The sequence below is a fragment of the Leptonotus elevatus genome, chromosome 2 (genome assembly GCF_054856555.1).
Source record: "Leptonotus elevatus isolate MCC_2025b chromosome 2, RoL_Lele_1.0, whole genome shotgun sequence".
NCBI classification, from domain to species: domain Eukaryota; kingdom Metazoa; phylum Chordata; class Actinopteri; order Syngnathiformes; family Syngnathidae; genus Leptonotus; species Leptonotus elevatus.
Genome location: NC_141240.1, coordinates 12,473,123 through 12,494,470, shown reverse-complemented (window position 1 = coordinate 12,494,470; position 21,348 = coordinate 12,473,123). Strand labels below are relative to the sequence as shown.

At 40.1% G+C, this 21,348-nt stretch overlaps 2 protein-coding genes across 4 annotated transcripts in view; both read right to left on the bottom strand.

Annotated features, from left to right (window-relative positions):
• Positions 1-10: 10 nt before the first annotated feature.
• On the bottom strand, positions 11-4,591 carry rsbn1 (round spermatid basic protein 1; the record flags this gene model as incomplete). The annotated part of the gene is given in 7 exon segments (XM_086070334.1): positions 11-1,068; positions 1,562-1,672; positions 1,770-1,851; positions 1,853-1,918; positions 2,337-2,479; positions 2,776-3,058; positions 4,377-4,591. Coding segments are annotated over 7 exon segments (990 nt in total), but the record flags the coding sequence as incomplete, so codon positions are not given.
• Positions 4,592-5,829: 1,238 nt separating this feature from the next.
• magi3a (membrane associated guanylate kinase, WW and PDZ domain containing 3a) overlaps positions 5,830-21,348 on the bottom strand; it is a 97,985-nt gene continuing 82,466 nt past the window's right edge. Inside the window, exons 11-22 of one of the 3 annotated variants that reach the window (XM_086067391.1) lie at positions 18,905-18,936; positions 18,207-18,465; positions 16,108-16,202; positions 15,768-15,960; positions 14,820-15,029; positions 12,853-13,038; positions 12,675-12,768; positions 10,941-10,983; positions 10,696-10,833; positions 10,484-10,622; positions 10,168-10,240; positions 8,529-8,674 (exon numbers count right to left, since the gene is read on the bottom strand). In XM_086067391.1, the coding sequence (XP_085923517.1) occupies positions 10,188-10,240; positions 10,484-10,622; positions 10,696-10,833; positions 10,941-10,983; positions 12,675-12,768; positions 12,853-13,038; positions 14,820-15,029; positions 15,768-15,960; positions 16,108-16,202; positions 18,207-18,465; positions 18,905-18,936 (1,442 nt within the window). In that variant the 3' untranslated portion in view covers positions 8,529-8,674; positions 10,168-10,187. Of the gene's footprint in view, positions 8,675-10,167; positions 10,241-10,483; positions 10,623-10,695; positions 10,834-10,940; positions 10,984-12,674; positions 12,769-12,852; positions 13,039-14,819; positions 15,030-15,767; positions 15,961-16,107; positions 16,203-18,206; positions 18,466-18,904; positions 18,937-21,348 lie in introns of all 3 variants that reach the window. The other 2 variants (XM_086067389.1, XM_086067390.1) reach the window with 2 other exon arrangements.

The following is a 21,348-nucleotide window of genomic DNA, read 5'->3' as shown; positions in this document are numbered from 1 at the left end:
AAGGGCATTTCTTTTGAAATTTTCAACAGCTCTAACAAGCTATTGTCAAAATAGGCTAAGATTAAATGAAGCACACATTCCATCAGGTTTCAATGAGATGAGCAGCTACGACGTGTAGAATCTTTGATTGTATTTTGACCCAAAAAAAAAAAAGGCGACCACAAAAGTATCACAATGTTTAGAATAGGCTCCTTGATGACTGGTGAAAAGAAATGCTCAAGAACTTGCAATCTCTTTGTGTGTTAATCTTGAAACAAATGTAAAAAAAATTTTTTTTTTAGCTATGGTAGATCTGTGAATGGATGAAATGGGAAAAACTGTTTTCCCAGGTTTGTTGAGTTGTACTATCAAACAAAAGAAAACCCACAAACTGAGTGTAACCAGTATAATAACAATGTCAGCGGCTATATATGAACATTTCCTTTATTTAGAATAATCAAGAGACAATAAATAGCATATTAAAAAGAACAAAATGGCAAAACAAGTTGATCATTAAATGCTAGTCTAAAATACATATATATAAATACATCAATTTCAAAGCTCTTAAAAATGAAAATAATCCTTAAATTCAATATTGGACGTTACCTGACATGTCACTCGGACAGCTTCGGAGATGGAGCAAACGAATCCATCCATTTCCCACACAGCTTGCCCTATTGTGGGTCACGGTGGTCTGGAGCCCATCCCAGCTGACTTTGGGCAAGAGGCGGGCTACATCTTGGACTGCTTGCTTGCCAGTCAGTTGCAGAGCATACACAGACAGAAACCATCTTCATTCCTATATAGACAATTTAGAGTGGTCAGTTAAAGATATTTGTAGCGTATTTAGAATGTGTGAGGAAGACAGAGTACCATAAAACACAGGAAAGCTGGTGTAGATTACGAAGACTCCACACAGGAGCCTTCACAGCCTGAGAAAAGATGATTACAGTACTACTACACCACTACAACAAAAAACATCATGTTTACCTTTTGAGTTTAAATGGTCATGAAATCAACACACAGTATGTAACGGATGCCTTCAGTTCTCAGCTGGTTGAGCTTGGCATCATCCAACCACTGAGCACACTGTGCAAACAGTCCTCATGATTAGAGGACTGGAACATAAAAATGTATCAGTATGGCAACTCCATCATGGATCCTTTATTAACTCATTGACGTTTATAGACGTCAAAAATTGTTTTGAACTATTTCTATTAGTTTAAATTTTTTTTCCACTTTTGTTAACAAGAGTATGAAAACCTAGAATTTTTTTTTGTACATTTAGAACAGATATAAAATTTGTGATTAATTGTGAGTTAACTCATGAAGTCATGCAATTAATTACAATTTTAATTGCCCGACGCTGCTAATTTTGAATTGTAATTAATCACTTGACTTCAATAGTTAACTCACGATTAATCATAAATTTTATATCTGTTCTAAATGTACAATATTTTTTTTCTCTAGGTTTTCATACTCTTGTTAACAAAAGTGGAAAAAAATGTTAAACTAATAGAAATAGTTCAAATGAATTTTTGACGTCAATAGCCGTCAATGGCAGTGAATGAGTTAAGACAACCTGAGATACTGGAGGCTGGAACAGATCCAGCTGCAGTTGTTGCACAACTTCATTGAAGTCGCCCGCATGAAAACACACCACAACTTTGGTTACACAAGGTCGATTATTCCTGGGGGAGAGTTGAAATCAAATGACGTAATCCATTTTCATAAAAAGCCTACACATGATCAAGCACAATTCTTGAATTCTCAACAAAAAGTTCCCATCGTTCACCAAAGTGCACAGCCTTGAGCACTCCCACAGCAGCAGTACTTTGCCAGTCAGAACTCTGGCCCACATGGTCAGCATGGCCATACAACTTCTCTTAGTTCGCTCGCCCTCGGCAGGTAGTGCAGATTTTGGATCTCATTCATGGACCTACGTAAATAGAAACCATCATACAATATATATAATCGCTTGTCACTTTCTGCTTTGCTCTCGCAAGCTTTTACTAGTTTTTTTTTTAAAATTAGCTCCTTCTACTAGCCGCACTTGTTAGCTACTCCAGCCTATGGCTCAGACTAACTCCTGCTAGCCGCTCTTGTTAGCTGCTCCGGCTAATTCCGGCTCGCTTGGTCTTTCGGCGTGGCTCGTACTTCACAACGGCTACCAAGTCACCGTCGCTCGCCAAGATGCTCGTTTGCTCACGCAAAATAAGAACTGGCGGTAGGCTTGCAAAATGTGGTCTCTCTGAGCCACCGTAGTGTGAGTGCTCTGGCGTGCTTCTAATGCTATTCTTTGACCGGTAGATGGCGCTAGGGACTACACACTGAGTCTTTCACATTGAAATGTTTACCTGTGATGTTTGAAAGTTGAATTGGACCTGTCGGCAGTTGGCACCATTTGTTCTCCGGGTCTCATCCACATAATGGGCCCGTCGTCACTCTGTGAGCGGCAGTCCAGCTTCAGACTGGAGAGGCCTCGCCACGGAAGGGTCATCTACATTCAGAAATGTCTTATTTGTTCATTCGTGCAACTTTGAAATCTTCAAATAAGCTAATGAGTGATTTGGCCAACAGCTGTGCATGAATTTTCCCTTGAAAAATTAAATTACAATTTTTATTACATTAATTAATGTAACCAACAAGTTACATTATCTTCATGATACAACTGTCTGTTAAAACAAGAGAAATGTTGAGCAACTCATATAGCCAGTTAGCCATTGTTGCCCAATGCAGATTAACATCTAAATATTGTGATGTCAATTACAACATTTGCACAAACAAAAATAAAACCTTTAGTAATGGTGATTCCTCCAACATGTCTAAGAATTCTGGGAAATAACCTCCCACCTCCTCATCCACAGCTCCCACCAAGCTGATTTGCCTCATGGGTCCGGCCCGGTAAGTTCCGCAGCTGTATGTACATTTCACCTGAGGAGCAATTAAGGTGAACGTCTCTTCTCCACACAAGAAAGTATTTTTGCACACATTCTCTAAGACGAATACAGTAATATCAATAATATCAAAAATGTTGAAAATGGGCCACAACAAGTTTGTGATAAGGAAAATGGATGGTCTACCGTTTGAGCTTATCTAGGTCTAGACTAGACAAGATTCTTCAGAGCATTAGTCACACTTGTGTATCATATTAGTAGGGGTGGGAATCTTTGACTCTCTCACGATCTGATTTTGATTTTTCACTTTATGATTTGATTCAGAATCGATTTTGGACTTGTATTGACATAAATTGATCGTAACTTTTTTCTTCTACGCTTTAATGTTGCTACTGGCTAGAAAAGTGTATGTGAACGCATGGAACCACACTGCCCCTAAGTGGCCAAATTGTGTACAACATGAACAACACTCAACGAAAAAATGCAATTTCTGGAGAAATTGCGTGTGAAGGCTGAATGAAAACTGTGGAATGATGCATAAGGACCTGGAAAGAGCTGAACAATTGAACGTTGGAATGGTTAGAATCGGTGAATAAATCAAAAAAGGGGTAGGGTTTGAAGAATGAAGTAGGTTAAGGCGTGAATTTGGGGGATGGAAAAATGGAAGCGCCCATAGCGTGAATATTTGGAATATTTTGAAATTGGAATCACGAAAACTGATGTATTATGTGAATGGAGTAAGTGATGAAGAATCAATTAGAAAATGGGGTAGGGTTTGAAGAATCAGGTCAGAAATTCTGTAAGGTTTGAAGACTCAAGTAGAGAATGGATTATTAATTGTCCCTTAAGTGAAAGGAAAGAGTTAAATATTTTGAATGACACTTTGAAATGATGTAGCTGTGTAATGTTGAATCAGCTATTGGGAATCAATGTGGAATAGTAGGGTACAAAATAGGGAATTGTGGGTAAGGTGTGAATTTGATGAATGGGGGAAAAAATACACACATATATATTCATATATATTCACATTATGTACAGCACGATCAGGGCTGAAAGTGAAAGTGGCCAAATAACTGTTGGTCCAGCATCTGAAAATGCTTTGTGGATTACCGTAGTGTCGACAACTTAACTTGTGGTGTGCACCCAAAGTGTGTTTTCAAAATTTTTAATATAAATAAATATATGCATTGAATCACAGAAATTGAGCTGTGAACTACACCATTGTACTGTGTGTCTGTGGATAAAATATTGAATAATAATCATTCAACCCTGGAAAAACAACAACACCTATAATAAATCATTAGCAACATCAATGACAGACATGAGTGTATGCCATCCCCCCGCCCCCTCTCCCTCGAAAAACTCACCTATTTTCTGTTTTTGCGTTCTGTCAAAAAACAAAACAAAACGTGTAAGTATTGGCGCACTAGGATGGTCAATAGATTATAGATATTTAGATAATCAAACGTCTCACAAACCCGGTGATCGTCATAATCCTACAAACTAGACTTGTAGGATCTACACCAAAATGCTGTGGTAAACATGTAGCCTGCTAAAGTCTTACCTGTATTGTTCTTTACATGCGAGTGCTCCACTTTTGCAAAGGTGTTTTCCTTCTTATTCTTCACCTTAAGGTGAATGTCCCTCGTTGAAGGTTTACTGCACTCAAATTGTGTGGGAAGTGTAAAAGTGAAGAGGTTGGTTGGTTCGGAAGACAAACGGGATCAAGAGGAGTAGGCAGGTTCTATTTTGGGAAATTGTGGCTGCAGGGATGATGATGATGATGATGATGACGATGATGGCTGTCATGGACATACTCACCCGCGCTCAAGTTGTAAGAATGAGGATGGGGATGGAGATTCACTCTTTTCTCTGGTTATTTTTGATCCAATTGTGACAAGTCCCTCTTCTTCTTCCTTCTTTTCTCTTTGCGCAACGGAGCAAAAATATCCCTCGTATTATTTTCTCTTGTGTTGACCCACGGTGAGTCCGCTGTCGCTGCCATATTTAAAGCATTTGATGCATTTTAAATCACTTGTCGCTTGTTGTAGTTCAAACGTCCACCGTTTGCTTTCCTTTGCGCACGCGTTGTACGTGCTTCTTTAGTTTATTGTAATGTAGTCCGTTGACGTCGAAAAGCATCACGGGAACGGTAGTTTTCTTTTGGGACTGCCTGCGTGCGGGGACGCACGTTCGCTGTTCTGAACAGGGGACGTGATGCCCGCTGTCCACCCAGGAACAAATTGATCAATCACGTACAATTAATAATCGAAATAAAAAAACAAAGCTGTGTTTTTTGGGGGGTTTAGGAAATGATCCAATCGCAACTATAACTATTCATGATAATATATAATAAAACACAATGTAAGTAACCATTTGCTAATGTTACAATTCTTTGTAATAAAAAAATGTGAGAAACGAGAACAAAAGTCATCTTACAAAAATACGGATGTATATATATATATATATATATATATATATATATATATATATATATATATAAAAAGGCATATTAAGAGAAAAACAGTTTAGAAGTGGTGTTTTTAATTGTATTGTACTTTTATGGCAGATCATCAGAATCATGAAAAACGGCGTATTCATTATTATTTTTTTAAGATTAGTATTTATAACAACTTAAATTCTATAGTGAGCCAATAAATATGAATCCTTATATTGTACAACATATTGCAAATGTATCCATTATGGTATTAATAATTGTTTTCTTATCCTGTAATAAAATATTAATAATTTGAGTGTTTTTTTAAGAGAAAGGCCAAAAAATGCCACACCTGAATCTTTTCTATCACCTATCTTAACAAATAAACACATGCTTCTGTTTATTCAGTAAACCTTTATTTATCAGTGCATGATCAGAATGCAAGATTATTTTCACCAATTTTATATATTTTCCTGTCAGTTCCCTTAAAAAAATAATGAAACAATTTACAGATGATAGGTTTTTTTTTCTGCATGAAGGCAAATATTTATACAGGTGTTGTACAATTTAAAAACATTTAGAACTAACTGTGATGTTAAAACTATATTTTCTTATATGTGTTTGAGCGATACAAGGCCACAGTCTCATACATAGTAATGGAATGCACGGTAAACAGTACAGGGGTCGATCATATCAACAAAAGAGAGGGGACAAAAAATGTAAGTGACGCCACAGGCAGGTTCTTCTGTACACCGTTCAACAGGCAGTCTTATGCTTCAGATGGCAACACGTGTGAGAATAAAAGTGTGCCCAAGAGCAGCAACATCAGTGCAGGTTTCACTTCATCCCAATAAAAAACAGAGAAGTTATTTTAAGAATATGGGCCACTACTTGACTTTTTTTTTAACTCATTCACTGCCATTGACGGCTATAGACGTCAAAAATTAATTTGAACAATTTCTATTAATTTTCCACTTTTGTTAATAAGAGTATGAAAACCATTTCTTTTTTAATTATTGAAGTCATGTGATTAATTACAATTACATTTTTTAATCGTAATTAATTGCATGACTTCACTAGTTAACTCACGATTAATCACAAATGTTATCTGTTCTAAATGAACAATTAAAAAAAATAGTTAACAAAAGTGGAAAAAAATGTTAATCTAATAGAAATAGCTCAAATTAATTTTTTTATGTCTATAGCTGTCAATGGCAGTGAATGAGTTAATAGACTGTGTAATTTTCCACTCGAGTCATTTTTAGAAAAAGTCAATGTCACATTTGAATCGGAACGGAAACCTCTAAAAACAATTGTATACCAACACTGGTGTTAATTGTCAATCATTTGAATCGAGAAATGATGACGGGAGTAATTTAATGGCAAATAAAATGTTAAGTGAACAAAGAAAATGTTTAAATGTTGTTTGTGGTGGCCAATACGTTTGGTGATAATAATATATATCGTTTAAGAATGCTGAAGTCAGAGCTCTCGCTTTTTACAATCAAGTTCTGTTAATTCCATTCATCTAAAATCTGTGACAGTTTGTTGTAAACACTGTGTTAAATAATGCTCAGATCCAGTATATTAAGTCAATGCTACAGCGACATGGAAAAGCTTGCAAACACACAATAGCCACATGACCTAAAACACGGAGCTGCTAAGTGGACCCATACGGATCACATAGAAATAGAATGTATAGATTGTGCAGTTCTTACAGTCGTAAAAACCTTCATTCAGGGCTATACCTGTTCATCAGCAATGTTAACACCACATTTTCCCTTTGTGGGGGCGTGTGTGGCGACTCGCACTATGCCAATCCATCGCGAGCATTGTTGACGCCCCCTCACAAAATATAGGCAGATCGAGCGAGTATCTCCAAAGTTGTTTTTTTTCTTGCAGTTTTAAACTGTCATGGTTTATCTACACATTCTCTCCCTACCTTTAAGACCTGACAAGTGAAATGACTTAGCATGTCTACTGACAGTTATAATTTGAATAAGTTACATTATTATTAACACAGATGAAACAAACACGAGAACGATAAGCACAAGTGTCCGGTCTGTTAGTTGTGTGTCAAAAATAACCACCCAAAAAAAGCCATCAACATGTTGATGAGGTCATGAGAGTCGAAACTCCGATGGGAAAGCAGACAGTTTATCGACTGTCAAAAGAACACCAAATGACTCGTCTGACGTCGGGAATACGTCCAACAAGAGACGGAATCATCCAGCATGAGAATGTGCCTTGAACCTTCACAGTGACAAAATCACATCCTTCATCAGAGTCTCACAGTGAAAATTGAGTTTCCTTCAAACCGGAGTCTGTACTGACCAGCAAAAATAAAAATAAAAGATTTAAAAGGTGGACTGCGTGTTACTTTACATGCTGGGTCCAGTGCTTGTCGGAAAACTCATCGGCGTTGTGAGCAGGAAGAAATCCCGGTCCACGACTGACTGTACTTTCTATATCGTGTCCACCTGGGACTGGATTTTGCCAGGACTGGGAACCTTCCACGGACCCGGTGTGATGGGAGGCTTCTTGCTGGCGGAGGTCCCATTGCAGCCAGGGTCCTGGATGCTGCTGCTGGACCCCCTGGGGTCCTTTTTACTCACATCTTCAGGCAACCTGTGAGAGCGACTCTCCTTCTCTTTGGCGCTCCTGCGGCTCAACGTATCGCCGCCGGACCCTCCCCTCTCCCTGTGCGACTTTTGCGGCATGGTCTCTTCTTCAAGCTTTTTGCCCCTCTTGTGGCGATCGCCTTCTGTCGCGCCCCTCTCCTGCCAGTGAGCTGCCGCCTCATCCTTGTGCCTTCGACCTTCCCCGGCCGGCTGCTGGCCCGCCGGGCGACGCGGACTTTGGGGCTCCTCCTGGTTCTTTGAAGGCACAGCAGTGTCATGTTCCCTCTTGAAGCTCTTCTTGGGGCTGGAGGAGCGCTGATCCCTCTTCCCGTCGTGCTTTCGATCCTTGCTCATGTCCTCCGAGGATCCCCGCTCTGTTTTTCTGGGGCTGCGGGAGCTGTCGGCCTGATCTGGCCCGCTTTCAGTGGTTCTCTTGGGACTGGTAGCCTTGGAGTCGCCCCGGCTTGTTTTCCTGGTGTGGGTTCCGGGACTGGTGGTACGCTTGGAGGAAACCTGCTGTCCTCTTAATCTGTTACCTTGACGCTCGCGCTCCCTCCCGGTGCCCGGCGAGCCGAGCGGCCGTAGCTCTGTTCCGGAGAACTCATCGGGGCCGGTCAGCGGCGGTGAAGTTGGGGACACTTCCGAGACAGAGGATGGAGAGGCTGGAGATGATAACGGCCCGTCAGTTACAGAGTGTTTGGGCAAGCTCGAGGTCGGAGTGGTTACGTTGTCGTTGGAACCTGGGACACAAGCAGTGGAAAGTAAGATCATTTGAGAGCTGAAAATCCTTTACTGGGGGGTTTTGCACATTCAAGGGAAAAGAAAAATGTCATGCATCAGAGGTGCAATATTGTCATGATGAAAAAAGAAAAAGAAAAAAAAAGGGCTTGGCTTTATGCAGGGCATCAATATTGAACTTAGTAAAGACAAACCCTGTGTTGCAACATAGTCACGACCCCACAGGCTGCTGAGCTGCATTGTGCATAGAGCAATGGATTCAATTTCCAGGAGCAACAACTCATGAAAATTCCTTCTTTTGTGGCGAGAGGATGTCAGTGAACTCAATTACTAACCAATTATTGTTGTTCCTTTAGTATTTTTTTTGTGGTTTAAACCAACAAAACATCAATTAAGCAATATCAATAAGAGGAATTAATGTTGAACTCACCAACCTTTTTGAAACTAATTCAGTCACTGGTTTGGTCATTGTTTTCCAAAGTAAACGTAAATGTTTGCAAATGTCTCATTTTGATTAAATACGAAATATAATCAGTCTACTCTGATGAAGGACAACAGAAATCAGCGATTAATTACTGTTGAAAGACTGAAATTGCAGGATTTGGACAATTTCATTTTAAACAATGGCTCTACCGAGACCGAAACCGATACTCAACTCTTGAGTATCCACCGATACCAAATACCGATACCACTTCTCCATAAAAGTGACAAATAATTTTAAAGGAATTTTATTCCTTAAGACGGCCATCGGCCACCGTCACGAGTGTCGATACCTTAAAATAAGGTTGGTATCAGCACTCTACTCTAAACGATTATTAAAATAGTTTTGATTAATTTGATACTCAATTACTTGTCGATTTATCGATTAATTTTGACAGCTCTACTAGAATTTGAACTGTTATAAGGGTTTATACCAGGGGTAGGCAAGTTCGCTCCAAGAGGGCCGCGGTCCTGCATGTTTTTGATGTCTCCCTCCTCGAACACAGCTGAGAGGCTCCTGCAGAATGTAATAATGAGCTGATGATTTGAAACACCTGGGTTGGAGGCAGGAGACACCGAAAACAGGCAGGACTGCGGCTCTCTGGGACCGAACTTGCCTACCCCCCTGGTTTATACCAACAATTCATGCCGCTTAAGCTGCATAATAATAATAATAATAATAATAATAATAATAATAATAAAAAATATATATATAATAATAATAATAATAATAATAATGTTTATGACAATGCAGATGTCTTGATCCAAATCTTGTCCTAACCAGTCCTAACCCCCTGCAGGTCTTGTTTGTTCTTCTAGGACTCACTGCTTTGTTTTCGCCATCCAAGCACAGAAGCTAATTACGTGTGCTGTCACAAGCAACCGGTCTATTAATTTGACGGCGGGTGAGTGAGCGGAAAGGAGCAGAGAACAACACTTCAATCTGGGAGCAGATGGATCACTTGGGAAGAGGGAGAGGAGCACAAGGTTTTACCGCGCTTATTTAGGGACAGACCAAGAAAAGCAGTGAGGCCTTTAGTGATGCTCTGGTTTCATGTAGAAGCACAGGGTGGAAGAAGAGTTCAGACCTATAGGAGGAGGAGACAAATAGAAACAGACAGACAGCCGTGCCAATGGAAAAAAAAACAGAGAAAGCAAGTCAGATTTGGGCGCAGTGAGAGAGAGAGAGCTTGCGAGCTCAAGATATAAGCGGCGAGAGAGAAAGCTTGCGACACATGCATGACAAGAAGAAGCATATTGGCAATATTCAACTCTACAGGTCAATGTGCATGGCTGAGTGTGAGCGCGCGCGCTTGCCGGGCGTCACTCACTGTGATCGGGAACCAAACCCTGGCCGGGTCGGAGCAACAGATGGACTTTATTGCCTCCCGCTTGGATCAGCTCGATGGCCCGCGTGTGCGTGATGCCCTGAGTGGCCTCGCCGTTGATCTCAACGATCTGATCGCCCACCTGCGAAGAAGATTTGTGCTGAGAGTTTTTTGGTCATGCGCTCTTCATTTCGACCCAAATGGCAAATACTCACATGTATCCTTCCATCTTTAAGTGCAGGCCCATCTTCAGCCAAACGCAGGATAAACAAGCCCATGTTGTACTCTTTACCTCCCCTCAGACTGAAGCCGAAACCCCTCTGGCTACGATCCAACTCCACCACAAAATATTCCTTTTTGCAAAAAAAAACAACAACACATTATCAACGACAAGTTACAGTAGAGCAACCAAATAACGAATGAGGCAAAACAATGCAAAAATGAACAAATGCAGTCTCACCTGCCTAAGTCCTGCTGGGTTTAGTGTTCCCATGTCACCATTCCTGCTCCAGAAAAGACAATAAATACCATGCAAATACGCAGAATCGAATCCAAGTTTTAGCAATATGTGCATGAAGCCATCTAAAATTGCCTACGATGAGGTGGCTTCATTATAGCTTCTCATTCTAAACTAGGGGTCTTCAACACGCGGCTCTGGAGCCACATGAGGCTCTTTAGTCCCTCTCCCTATGGGTCTCTAAAAACAAAAACTAAAATGTAGATTTTTTTAAATATATATATTTATTTTTATTTTTGGATAAAAAATTCTTGAAATGAATTAATTATGTAAATAAAAAAGGAATAATTAAATGTTAAAAAAAAATTAGTCTACATTTTTAAGTTGTCAGAAACAGAGGGATGAAAGGTAGATGAAAAAGTTTTTTTTTTTTTTAAATACTTAAATATGCCCAAAAAGGAATAGAAGCAGAGAATTACCATAAAATGTCAATGAAATTGCCAAAAATGGCAGAAAATTGAATACAAACGGCAGAAAAGAAAATGTTTAAAAAGTATCCATTCAATGTCCAAAAACAAAAGAACAAAGGCAAAAAAATTACAATAAAATGTCTTTGGAATTGCCCAAAAAGTCAAAAAAGTGATTTAAAAAAGGCAGAAAAGAAAAGTTAAAAAAGTAACCATAAAAACAAAAAAAAAAAAAAAGGAAAAGGAAGACGGCAGGCAGAAATGACCATACTCTAAATATAATACTGCCAAAAATTTCAGAAATTTGACAGAAAGGCAAAAAAGTCTCAAATGTATGAAAAAACTAAGTCTGAATTATTATTATAATTTTTTTAAATACCTAAAAAGCGGAAGAGGAAAAGGTAGAATGTCTATGTACTGGATGCTGCTCTCCTATTTTTGTGTTGTGGTGCAGCTCTAATTAGCTCTTGGGCCCTCACTACATTACTAACTCACCGTTTCCTTCATCACAATCTTCAAATGATTTTCTGTTATTTATTTGGCCTAAAATGTCTCTTTTAGCAGTAAAAGTTGCTGACCCATGTTCAAAGCCCACTTGCATTTGAGGAACTTCCCTCAATCTGCTAAGGTCTTTCATAGAATAACTACAGCAATATTCAAAGAAGATGTTTTGTTCAAATTCATTTTCAAACACCTAAAAAACAAACAAACATGCTTATAAAGAACTCTAGTGTACAACGTGCAATTCCTCAAACAGCCACCAGGACCTCCCATAACCCCATTTTAGAAACGGACAAGTCCTGCCGGTATGTTATGTAACAGAAACAAGAAAACCAGTTCTAATAATGTTATAATAAAAATAAAAAAAAGCCTCCTGGTCATTTTATTAACTACACCTGTAGCATGTGAAGACAAAGTTGTACTAAATCCTCCAAACAGTTGTGCTGGTTAGACAGTACAGAAAGGCTTTGTAGCTTGCTGCGGTTTCTGTGATGAGAAATTCCACAGAGGTTACATCTTCAATGGCTCTGCAGTGGCGCTTAATGGGTAGAATTGGAATGCTAAGCAGGTGAGGAACTGCTGCCGCGGGATTAAAAAATGAGGCCTGACTGCTGTGCAATCTTTTTTCCTCCACCATTCAAGCGGAGGCGGAATTTCCATCTTGGCGTGTGAGCCAAACTGCCGCACAAACCGCTAACTGCACTAAGAAGATTGGAGGTGTTATTAATTTATCTACATTCCCTGTGTGATGGTCTTCTGGTGGTTTTACCTGTCTATATAGTTGGGAGGCTGCTGGCCAACAGCTCTTGGATGCACCGACGGACTCTGCATGGCTGAGTTAGTGGTGGACGGAGGCATGCTGTCTGTAAGAGCAAAGGTCACACCACATGATCGGTATATTCAAAATGACACGCGGGATGAGCATAGGATAATAAATGACAATCTACCGTCTTCAGGTACAACAGTGAGGGTGACTGAAGTGCCGGCTTCCTTGATGAGCTGGACAATGTCGTTGTGTGACAGCTCCATGATGGACTGACCGTTTACAGCGGAGATTCGGTCGCCCACCTTCAACTGGCCCAAGCGGTCAGTAGGGCTGCCTTCAATGATGCGTCCGATCTTGTGAGGTATTACTGAAACACACATGGATAACAATTACTGTCATTACAGGAAAAACAACTGCGCTTTATAATTGTGACATTATTTACATTTAAATTCTTTTACTATGGCTGTCTAAGGTTCTGTATCGCTTTAACTCATTCACTGCCATTGACGGCTATAAACGTCAACATTTTATTTTAACTATTTTTATTAGTTTAACACTTTTTTCCAATTTTGTTAAGAGTATGAAAACCTAGAATTTTTTTTGTTCGTACATTTAGAACAGATATGAAATTTATGATTAATCGCAAGTTAAGTAGGGAAGTCATGTGATTAATTACGATTAAAAACTTTAATCGCCTGACGCCCCGAATTTGTATTTTTTTTTTCCTCTTTTAAAAAAAATATGTGTTCACTGGCAGACGGCTATAAACATCAAAAAATTATTTTAACTATTTTTATTAGTTTAACATTTTTTCCCACTTTTGTAACAAGAGTATGAAAACCTAGAATTTTTTCATTGTACATTTAGAACAGATGCACAATTTGTGATTAATCGTGAGTTAACTATTGAAGTCATGCGATTAATTACAATTAAACATTTTAATCGCCTCTTGCCCCTACTTTTTAATAATACATATATATATATTTTTAATTTATGTTGAATGAGTTAAGGGGAAGTCAACCTTAAACATTTCTTGACAATAATGTTACATTTGACCTCACTTGAACATGGCATTCCGGTCAATATTACATTTGTAGAATATGACTTATGCAGCAAAATCCAGCCATTTTTATCCATCTCAGGGGGCGGCCATTATGCCACATGCTGTGAACTGAAAATGACATCACAGTTGCTCAGGGCTCAGGCAACAACCAATCACAGGTCACCCGTTTTCTGAAGCTGATCTGTGATTGGTTGCTACCTGAGACCTGAGCAACTGTGATGTCATCTTCACTCGACAGCAAATGGCAAAATGGCCGCCTTCTGATATTGATAAAAACTGCTGGATTTTTCTGCTTAACTCTTATTCCACTAACTAATTCCACTAAGATTATTAACCAGAATACTGTATTTAGACTAGTGGGGTTCCATAGAACATATTATTGTCAATAATTTCTTTTGGGGGGGGGTTGACTTTCCCACATTCAATTTCGGTTTCGGTTTCAATTCTTGGTCCACTTCTATGTAATATCTCCATGCTGCCCCTTGCCCAAATCATGGAACATCAAAACATCTCTATCACACTTATGCAGATGGCATGCAACATTTCAGTGTCATCAAAAATGACTACAGGCTTTCATTGGGTAAGTGTATATTCATCAAATTAGTGAGTGGATGGGCCAGTGAAAGAACAGAAATCCTGAATATTTGACGAACATCAGTTGAAATTTAGCTCCAAGCGCTGGCAGGAAACATGTCACTTAGTATCTCTTTTTTCAGCCAAGCAACATCAAACATCTTGGATGCGTTTTAAAAATCATCAAAATGGATCCTTAATTAGTATTTATAGGGTATCAAAGTGTCATGATTACAAAGCCATTTCATTGATCGTCAAGTAGCCACACAACACTTTTTGATTCATGTAAAATGTGTTACATTCACGTGACTGTAATAAATGAAAGGTAGTTGAGCTCTTTATTTATATATCTTCATCAAATCAATATAATTATGAATATTATAAAATCTAGTCAATAAATACCACAAATCACCTGAGCTCAAGTAAACATCTACAGATGCAGTGTAACGTCATGCATGTTCAACCATGCTGTTTACTTGAAATTGTATTAAAAACGATAACACACGTCTGACCTCCTGGAGGGGGCTTGTTCTTTGAGGTGAGGATGACAAAGCCAAAGCCTTCGTTGTCTTTGCGATGCAGAGTGACTTCAAAGGACTCCTGTCGTGAGGGATACGCGACCCTCAGCGGCTCCCCTCGCGGGGTCGTAGGAGAGCTGCCCACCAGAACAGGTGCCACCTGCAGGGGCTGCTGCCCACCGTCCTCGTCCCAGCCGCCGCCGTCTGACACATACGCAGACACATGCTTAGAAACATCTGTCCAGCCATCCATTTTCTATGCTGATTATCCACATTAGGGACACGGATGAGCTTGAGTCTATAACAGCTACTTTTTACATCAACAGTCAATTGCCGGTCACATAAAGATAAACAACCATTCATACTCACATTTAAATCTATGGATTAGTTTACAGTCTTCAATTAACATGCATTATTTTTGGGAAAGCGGACAGGTAGAACAAGCAAACTCTTGAGACGAGATTCAAACCTTCCGACTTCGGGTTTGTCAGCAAGATTAAAATTTTAAATGTTGGTAGTCGACAAATGACAACATGTCGATTTACTGTATGACAACAGACCCCAGCTTCTCCATTGTCTCTACAAACCCAACAAAAAACATCTTGTGTACAAAAAAAAGAAGGAAAAAAAAAGCCTGGTTATTGTTTTGCTAAAGAAAAAGAATCATTTAAGAAGTTTGGTTGACATTTGAGACTGGTCGCGGTCAGAACCTCCCACATGGAAAACTGAGTCAGTGCAGAATGGCTTTTTCTTTTTTGCTTTGATTTTACTTTGACCAAACATTGAAAAGAAATCTTGCAGCTATTTTATCCGTTTGTCAGACACAATCCTGGGTGCTCACTAATATCAAAAACCACTAAAGTAGGGGAAGCCAGTGCACTAATAGCATTAACTGATAAAAACTCATATGCTACTTTGTCAGGGAAGTGGCAGTCAACTCACCTGAATGTGTCAGTTTCCTGCGGACCGTTAGCATGACCTGTCCATTGCGGGCGGCATTGGTCATCAGTTCCAGCACTTGTTTGTGTGATTTGCCTTTGACTGGCACGCCGTCTATACAAAGCAACTCGTCACCCGCTCGCAAGCGCCCGTCCTTCTCAGCTGCACCCAGCGGGACGATGGCGCCGATGTACACCTGCCGACACAAAAATGTAACACAGATTTCATGTACTGAAACGTACATCTGGACTTCCAGCAGTCAAAATGTCTTTCTGTTCTCTCCATCCGCAGCAATTGGGCATGTAAGTATTTAACAGTGGAGACTTAACGAGCCTCTACTTACCGGCTGCTCCGGCCCCTCGCCTCCAAGGACCCTGAAGCCAAAGCCTGACTCTTGGTTTCTTTTGATGAACACATCGAGGTCCTTGGTGTTTACAGCTGCAGAGGAACATTTGATTAAAAATGGCATTAAAGGGGATGTCAACCTTGAACATTTCTTGACAATAATATATGTGACCTCACTCGTCTTAACATGACATTCTGACTAATATTACATTTGTGGAATTAGAATATGAGTTATGAAGCAAAATCCACCCGTTTTTATCCATCACAGGGGGCGGCCATTTTGCCACTTTGTCGACTGAAGATGACATCACAGTTGCTCAGGGCTCTGGCAACGATCAAACACAGCGCACCTGTTTTCTGAAGCTGAGCTGTAATTGGTTGTTATCTGATATCTAAGCAACATTTGATGTCATTTTCACTCGACAGCAAGTGGCAAAATGACCGCCTTTTGAAATTGATAAAAACTGCTGGATTTTGCTGCTTAACTCATATTCCCCCTCCTTGGTGAAGCGCGGTGGACAGCCACACTTGGCAAGAACACGCCACAGGAGGTCTCGGTTTACCGTATCAAAGGCCTCAGTAAGGTCGACAAATGCAATGAACAAGTTCTTTTGCTGTTCTCTGCATTTTCTTGGAGCAGCCGCGCCACCAAGATCATGTCTATTGTGCTACGGCTCTGACGAGAAAGCCGCATTGTGACTCCGAGAGGATGGTGTGAGCTATTGTGTTCAGAAGGCGGGCAAGCATCAATAAAAACTGCTGGAATATGTTGCTTAACTCATATTCCACTAATGCAATACCTTATTTAGACTAGTGGGGCAGCATAGTACATATTATTGCCTAGATATTTTGGTGTTGACTAATTTTGGAATGACGAGAGGACTCAAAGAAACTAATTTAAAACATATCTAACAAAACCTAACACTTTGTAACCATTAATTTGTTGTTTTATCTGAGCTAGGTGGGTTTTTTGAAATACAATTTTGAATGTCCATTTTAATGACTACAGGCCAAACAGTAAAAATACACCAATTTAAATTTTATTGTAATGCTCTATGAGAGTTTTTAACTCTCAAATATTGCCATTTAACCCATTCCTTCTCTCAGGGAACTCTTTTTTTTTTTGGTACCTGAATGAAGTGTAATTGCACATCCACTACAGTAGGTAGCAGCCACGCTCTCATTATCAGAAGAGTGCGCAAGGAGGATTAGCTCCTCTGTAGAGGTGTTCTCACACTTTTTTAAACGAATGATACAATCTATAGTCGTGGTGGAGTGGTGTAGGGCCTAGGGGATGGGGGGAATAATTGAAAAGTAATTGAGAAGCACTGCCTAACACAAGTATAAACTTATTTGACATGGTGCTCTAATTCAAAATAAGTTACCATAAAGCAGGGTTTCCCACACCATGTTAATACTTGGGCGGGCCACCCAAGTAAACTGGCCACCACCCAAGTAGATTTCAAGAAAATGGAATAAAAATATATTTTAAAAAAACGTGTCGCGACCAGATATACCGCATGTAACATTAGTTCACCGCCACTCACTTGTGGATTATGAGGTTAGAGGAGACGCAAGTAGCAGGACTGAGAACACCCCACCAGAGTCCACCCACCCAAGTAGATTTAAAATCTGTGGGAAACACTGTTAAGTCCTAGTGGTATCGGTACTTGTTTTTGGTCTTGGTGACTACAGTAATTTCTGGACTATAAGGCGCACTTGACTATAAGCTGCAGGTGTTTTAACGTTACCGCACCGGGTTCCCGCTACTTTGCGCAAATTGTCTCTCTCTCGTTCTGTCTCTCCGACTGTATTTGGGCTCACTTGGTTTGTTTTGCTCTGCCTGACGCTCTTGTGCTTCCTTTATAGTGCGCCTCATTGTGATCTGATGGAAAAGCCGCACCTTTGTATTAGCCGCAGGGTCGAATGCAAGTGAAAAAAGTAGCGGCTTACAGTCCATAAATTACTGTCCCTAATTATTACTAAAGTTAATTACAAAGCCTCCAATTATATGCACATAACAAAAAATTATTCCTAAAACTGTGCCAAAAACGGAAACTATCATTTGTTAGATATGACAAATAGTTGCACACGTACGCTGGCTATCCAACATGGCCTTGGACTTGATGTATAGTTCCGAAGCATCTGGTTTGGGTGAAGACGATCGCATGGCATTGGAGAGCGGATTCGGAGGCGCCTCTGCATGACCGAGAGTCTCGGGGCTGTTGTTGAGCTCCGGCCGCTGCAACTGCGTGACGGGAGTCGGGTGAGCGTGGTGAGGAGTGTGTTGAGGGGCAGGCTGGAATGTAGGTTGGGATGCATGCTGAGGAGCAGGCTGAGATGTCGGTGCCGTGCACTGGAACAGAGGAATCCCGTGGGAATGTTTGAAATAACAAGTACACATATTCCATTAACTAATGTGTCAACAGCAGAAGGCCCGAGTCACTACGCGCCCTCCTGCAAGGAATCAATAAACCGGTATTAGCAAGCCTGTTGCTGCTTCAGCTGCTTGCCATTTGTGCAGCACGGAGGAGCTATGCAGGAACACGTTGTTAAATAAGGCATACCATCTACAACAGTTGAGCACACAATGATGTTAAAATCACTGTTTGCCAGAAAGCAGCATGCTTTTTTTGAAATGTGAGCCTGCAGGAAGAGCGCTGCCAGAATAATGCGCAGTGGCCGCTGCTTGCAGTGAATATGTTAATGTCTTACCATTCTGGATTGGATTGCTCATCTACAACTGTATACACGCTATGTGAGTTTCTGACCAATAAGAGTGGGTTTCAACTTACTGGTTTCAATGATTTCACTGGTGATGTCTGACCTAGAAGCAGAAAGGAAAAGGTGATGGTGATGACATGACATATACAGTACAGTATTTTTATCGACGTTGACCTGTTGTGTTGGCGCGGCACTGCTAAGCAGTCAAGAACGAACTTGTTGATGAAGCAGACATTGAGAATCTACCTTCACTGAGTGACTACTGATCCCAGATACCTCACAAAAGCAGATTCCAAGAAGAAGAAATTGTGGTATTTTGAAAATTCTGACATTGAAGGTCAGCTAGCAGACTATTTTAAAATCAATAGGACTGTAGTTCGGAATTTCTGACTGATGTAGTCTGTAAAGCTTGGTGACCATGATAATTTGATGCAGCCAGTAGGAGGCAGTATTCTCCAGGCTGCAGCACAATAAAAGCTTTAGCATAGGAAATGCAGAGGACATCCTATGTACAAGTAGCTAGCAGTAGTTCTCAACTATTGTCATAAAATCGAGTTCCCGAGTGTCACCAAGTCTAGGCTCATTTTTTATATCTTATAAGAACAAAAAAGAAAATGCACTGTTGAAAAAGATCCTTTGCAAAGCGAAAAACACATCTTATTTTTAAACTTAACTATGTCTGCTGTATAGCATAGAAAATATGCTCCCCTCCACACCATTCTGTTCTCATATTTGTACTCGTGTTATGTCTCCAGATTTTGGCGTCCCCATTAAACAAACAGCTGGAGGTAAGCTACAACATTTCCTAGTGCAAATGTGAAGCCCATAAAGTGCAAAGCATCAAGTCACATAACTTTGCTCCCTGAGAGCAGTTTTTGTGCCATCTGAATTTATTTTTGGTTAATTAGGAATTTGTTGTCTTCAGTAGAGTACTTCAGGGTCAAAGAGCCTACTCCTTTTCTAATCAACGATGAACCTGTACAGTCCTCGAGGGCCTGAGTCCTGCATGTTTTCGAGGTTCCTGCTCATTGAGTCAGGTGTGTTGGAGTAGAGAAACCTCGACAACATGCAGGACTCAGGCCCTCGAGGACCGGACCTTGACACGTGACGGAGCATTCACTATATGCATGCGCACGAAAAGAATCATAGCACGCTGTGTGAATTTGCAGCACAGCCAACACTGACAGAGCCCTTCAAATTCGTGGAAGCGTAACGTGAACAGAAGGGTAGAACCTTTTCGGCGTGGATCCAGACTTTGCATTCCGGCGCCCTCTGGAAGAGGCAAACAAATCACAAAACAAGCGCCACCTTTCTGCACCATCCCCAACAGCTCGCGACTGTTGTGACAAAGCATGACGTCCTCCCTGCTTGGGATGCAGACGCTGCGCTGCAGATGTTGCAGTACTAGAGTGTGAAATTGCTACAATACCGGGACGGCCTTGTTTGTTCAGAACTGAGGCTTCTGTAACTGGCACCTCGACGTTTCTGGTTATTTATTGAACTTCCTTTGTCTTCCTCCTTTTGAATCATATACTGTAGTATTCAAATTATTTCTGAACATGCAATCATGATGAATATTTAGATACAGTACTCACCCCCCCAAAAAAAATTACAAGTGAACTTAATTTGACCTTATCTAAACTTTTGAATGCACATCCAACTGTTCAATGGTTCGGGACCCTTTTCACATCTTGCGGCTCATGGCAAAATTCACAACAGGTGTTTGATCCGTGAATGGGTCAATACGTTTCTATGGGAATCCACTTCCACGTGACTCTTCTAGTCTCTCAGTATTTCTGTTGCAACTAGGATGTCCCGATCACATGGTTTTTTTTTTGGGGCACCCTAATCTGAGTCTTCATTTTAAGTATCTGTGGAGTCCTTATGTGATACCTCGGCGATGCCTTAAGAAAAAAAAAGAAAAAAAAAAAACCGCAGTCATATTGTCTCAACTAGGGATATTTAATACCACTTTTTTCAGACCGATATCAGTACGTATTCTTAACTAGGCACCAATACCAAGTACCAATACCACTAGTACTTTTAATACATATAATTTCCATCCAAAATACAATGATAGATAATTTTAAGGAAAGACTGCATAAAATGAATGTCAATTATCTATTCTTGTAATTTCTAGTTCCTGATTGTAAAACGGCTGCCGTCGCAAGTACAGATAAGGCCGTGTATATTGGTACTCGAATACCGGAATGTATAAATTAATATAGAAATGTAGAGATATGTACATACTTCATATGTTATATACTGTATATTGATCACATGGGTCATTCAACCAAATTAGTGCCACTTGCTTTTTGTGACAATAAACTTAATGTTCTTTTTTCAAATGTTTTTTTTGTCATAAATTTGATAAGTCTTTTTTTTTGCATTGAATCCGTTCATGGGTTTTTGGTATAAAATGATCATATTCATGAACTATCAGCATGTCATTTATGGTAATAGAATTTTAACATTTTACCAATTCTATATATAGTACCAATATGCAGGATGCTTT